Genomic DNA, 4,174 nt, shown 5'->3' with positions numbered 1-4,174 from the left:
CCCCAATCCCACACCTGTGGCGTGGCCCGAGCATCCTGCCCCCTGGGCCTTTTGGGGCGCACCCCTGCAGTAAGCAGCGGATTTGAGGAGATGGAGCCCGTCGCTTCCTGTGTGGGGTTGAAGCTGCATCCCCCTCAGAAACGTTACCCCTCGCCGGGCCTCTGGTGACGGGTTTGGAGCCTTAATCTCGCCATCCATGAACAGGCGTCAGGGTGGTGCCGCCCTCGCCATTGGGGCGAGTGAGCGGCGCGGTGGCCTCCACGTCGCTGACGCGGCCTCTTCCTTTGCAGGGCACGGAGCCCAGCTACCTGGAGCGGGCGGAGCGCCTGCACGCGGTGCTGTGCAGCACGATGGAGAAGGTGGGCGGGGCGCGCTGTGGGCGGGGGGCGCGGGGGGCGCGCCTGGGCGGGGCGTGGGGAGGAGCCCCGCTGAGCTCCCGCCCCTCCCCAGAGCGTGCTGGGCGGCCAGGACCAGCTGCGGATCCGCGTGACTGAGCTGGAGGACGAGGTGCAGAACCTGCGTAAGATCAACCGCGACCTGTTTGACTTCTCCACCCATATCATCACCCGGCCATCCAAGTGAACACAGGCACCTGGACCTCCGGGTCCCCGCCCGCGGCCAGGCCGAACAGGCGCTGGGCCAAACCTCGGTTCCATCCATCGGCACCCAGCAGACCCGCCCCCGGGCCGGCGGCCGGAGCTCGCCTTCCGCCACTTCGCATCGGGTCGTGCTGCGCGGCTGTCGCGTTCCATTGGTGCTGTTCTTTTTTAACAAAAGACCTAAAGCCTGTCCACTTTGGGCCTCGTTTGTGCCGAGGGCTGTCCCAAGCCCAGCCTGGGCCCCAGGACCATCATGCTGGCCATCAGCCCAACCGCTGAGAACCCGGTGCGGAGGAGCTGTGGTTACCAGATGTCCCAGACGCTTGTTTGTCACACTAGTGCCTTTGCAGGAAGGACCCTGAAGGCCAGGCCACCCTCCATGGGAGGGGACTGGGGAAGGGGCAGCCTCAGCTGCACCCTGAGGTCACCAGGGGTGGCAGTGATTTGGGGAGAGCAGTGGTCACACCAGCCCTGTCCTGATGGCCACCGTGGGTTAAGGCGGGCTCTGGGGCTATGGCCAGTTCTGGGCTGGAGTCCCCTGGAGAGACATGCACCCAGGCTACTTGACCACAGCATTCTTGTAAGCGTCAAGGGCCCAAGAAAGGCCAGGTGCCCCCCACTTCCCTGAGGACATTGCCAGCCACCAGTCAGCACCTGGAGCTCAGCCCAGACGCGTGGGTCCCAAGGTTGCCCTGGGAACTTTCCAGAAAGCTACCCCGACTTGCTTAATGATCCAGAAAACCGTGTGATTTGGCAGGCGCTGTCGTAACTGCCACCACCAGCCAGCAGCCAGCGCTGCATTCATGCTTTTAAGCTAATTTGTGTCCTGGGCTCTGGCCTCAGCAATAGGTGGCCCGGCCACACTGCAGCAGGATGCTGGAGGATGGCACTGGGCCCACCCTCTGTACCCACCCCTGTGGGCCCTGGCTCCTCCCCCCAGAGCTCGTTTGCAGTGGTACTTGGGGTCTGTCCTGTCAGTGCCAGGGGAGGGGTCCTGCTGGCTGATGTGGGTCACGTCATAGGCACTCAGGGTCAGGTGCCTCTGCCGGGCCACCACGTCCCAGCCTGCCCTGCCCTCTGCCGTCCCCTGGGAAGGAGATGGGCTGACTCCGGGCTGGCTGCTCTGCCCAAGTCTGTGTCTGGTCAGCCCCAGACGAACTGGCAGGTCGCCATGAGATGTCCTGACAATCCCGGCCTCCGCCGGGCAACCTCCCTGAGGTAGTGGCTGATTCCCCACGTATTCCCAGGGCCAAAGCTCCTCCTCAGCGCCACCCTTGTTTTTGGGGTGCCCTGGGCAGGGAAGGAGAATCTCATGTTCTGACTCAGGCCTGAAGGGGTGTGGGGGGCATCAATATGCAAACAGAGTCCACGTCCACACTGTCCACACTGCCTGTTCAGTGTTGATTCGGAAGGTCACCTTTCTGCAGGTCGTGGTGAGGGGGCTCAGAGGGTTTGGCCAGCCTGCCATGCCCCTTGCAGACAACACGGGGGTGGGCCTGTTGACCTCCCCACCCTGCCTGAAGTCCCCATGAAGTGTCGGGTGAGCCAGGCCCAGCTCTGAGACTCAGTTTCCTTCTAAAAAGGGTTGTCCCCTCTCCTGAGCCTGCAAGGGCCCTTGCAGAGCTTGTGTCCAGCTGGTGTTTGGCAGGCAGGTGAGTGACAGGCAGGAAATGTGTTCTTGTCATCTAGTCTATGAGAATCACTGTGCATGCCCCTCAGCCCAATCTAGCCCCGAGTCCAGGGCCATCACTGCCGGACGGAGATGCCAACAATCCCTCGATACAGGCGACTCCTGTGTGTCTGCAGTTGCTATGCCACAGCGAGATGCCACCTCTCCTGCCAGGAAAGCAAGTGTCCAAGTGGAGGTGGAGAAACCAGCCCCTTGTGTGTTGCTGTGGGCCAGCCGTAGTGGCAAATAATCTGATGGTTCCTCAGAAACTCAAGCATTGTGTGACCCAGCAGTCCCACTTCTGGTTGATGGACGCCCAGAAGGACCAGAAGCAGAGACTTGAGGCCTTTTGCACACCTGTGTTCACAGCCGCGTTTGCTCAGTGGCCAGAAGGTGAGCGCTGCCCATGTCCACCCACAGCGGATGGATAAACAACATGGTCCTTCCAGACAGTGGGTTGTTACTGAGCCTTAAAAAGGACAGACATCCTGATATCTGCTACAACGTGGGTGACCCTTGAGGATATACTCATAAGAAAAGCCACAAAAAGTCAACATGTGTTGACCGCCGAGGACACTATAAGCCACGACCAAGGCAGATGAGGAGCTTCCTGGTGTGACGATGGCCTCAGGCAGGGAAGAGCCCAGAATCCGGGACCCTTAGAGACCTCCTGGTCCTGGGATGCTTGGTCAGGTGACTCGATGAGACGAGATCCTTGTCACCTGGAGCCCAGCCTCCCAGCCCTCATGGTCGCCTCAAATTTCAATCCTTAATGCTGGCTGGCACTTGGCATTGTTTAATGGCGGATTCTCCTGCCCCTAACGCTGGCTCCAAAAGAATGTTTGTGTGTGAGCCAAACAAGTGCAGATCCGTCCCAGCGTCAGAGCTGGAACGTTCCGTGAGGGGCAACTGCCCTCGTGTTCTCTGACCCCTCCCCAGGGAGGACGGATGAGAGTACTCCCTGCGGGGTGCTCATGGAGCACCTGCTGCATGCGTGGGGCACAGGGACCCGGGGAGGAAGGGAGGCCCCAAGAATGTGGGAAGGCTTGGGGGTTGGTAGACAGCAGGGAGCTACAGAAGGTTCTGGAGCAGTGGAGGGCGATGGAACCAAGGGTCGTTGTCTGAGCAGTTACTCAAGCAACAAGCAGTGACAGCGTCCCTACTGTGCATAAGCCCTGGAGACAGCAGTTACCAAGCCCGACCCCTGTCCCCTCCCAGGGTTGAGTGGGTGCGATGGGCAGTAACTAATGAATAAATGACCAGGTGGCAGCACACGGTGGTGTTAATGGGGGCGGGGGGGGGGGGTGCTCACGTGCGATGCGGGTGCTCTGCACCTTTCTGGGAGACAAGCAGGGGACGTTTCTCAGAGCAGGGCGTTGGGGGCTGGGAGGGTGATGAGTTCTCTGGTCTCAGTCGCTGCCCCCAGCTAGAGGGAGGGAGCTCTGTCCTCCAGCTTTTCCGCAGACACCGCCTCGGTGTCCCCAGGGTGCGCGAGAGCACACGCAGGTGGGTCGGTGTGAGTGCACACTGCTTGCTGGAGGCGGGACGTGCTGCTGTGTGACCGTGGAGGCAAATCCTGAGCCTTCCTGGGCCTCAGTTTCCCTGACTGAACGATGGGCCACATTCCCAGGCTGGAGGGAGCAGGGTGAGAGTGTGGGCAGTTTTTGACCCCAATCCCCCTGGTGTCAAGGCTCAGTTTGCTCCTCTGTAGAATACGTAGATAACTGGCCTGGCGCGCAGCAGCGGGGACGAGCCGTGGTCATGTCCGGCCCCCGCCCCCGCGCACGTGGCCGTCTGAGCCTGCGTTCCCCGCCCTGGGTAGTGGGGCCCGCCCTTCTCTAGTGGGTCGCTAAGCACTGGGGGACCGGGAGGGGGTAGGGCGGGCGCGGTTGGGCGGGGAAGGGTG

At 61.6% G+C, this 4,174-nt stretch overlaps 2 protein-coding genes across 2 annotated transcripts in view; both read left to right on the top strand.

The window, feature by feature from the left end:
• The window catches only part of WDR18 (WD repeat domain 18), a 6,774-nt gene extending 5,981 nt beyond the window's left edge, over positions 1-793 (top strand). Inside the window, 3 exon segments of the mRNA XM_023520473.1 lie at positions 122-262; positions 264-359; positions 451-793. Of these exon segments, the coding sequence (XP_023376241.1) occupies positions 122-262; positions 264-359; positions 451-582 (369 nt within the window). The 3' untranslated portion in view covers positions 583-793.
• Positions 794-2,522: 1,729 nt separating this feature from the next.
• The window catches only part of GRIN3B (glutamate ionotropic receptor NMDA type subunit 3B), a 9,251-nt gene continuing 7,599 nt past the window's right edge, over positions 2,523-4,174 (top strand). The window contains exons 1-2 of the mRNA XM_023520472.1: positions 2,523-2,661; positions 3,668-3,774. Coding sequence (XP_023376240.1) covers positions 2,523-2,661; positions 3,668-3,774 — 246 coding nt within the window. The remainder of the gene's footprint in view (positions 2,662-3,667; positions 3,775-4,174) is intronic.

The sequence above is a fragment of the Pteropus vampyrus genome, unplaced genomic scaffold (assembly GCF_000151845.1).
Source record: "Pteropus vampyrus isolate Shadow unplaced genomic scaffold, Pvam_2.0 Scaffold267, whole genome shotgun sequence".
Classification (NCBI taxonomy): Eukaryota; Metazoa; Chordata; class Mammalia; order Chiroptera; family Pteropodidae; genus Pteropus; species Pteropus vampyrus.
Note: the sequence above shows the minus strand (reverse complement) of the source record. Positions and strands in the feature narration are given on the sequence as shown.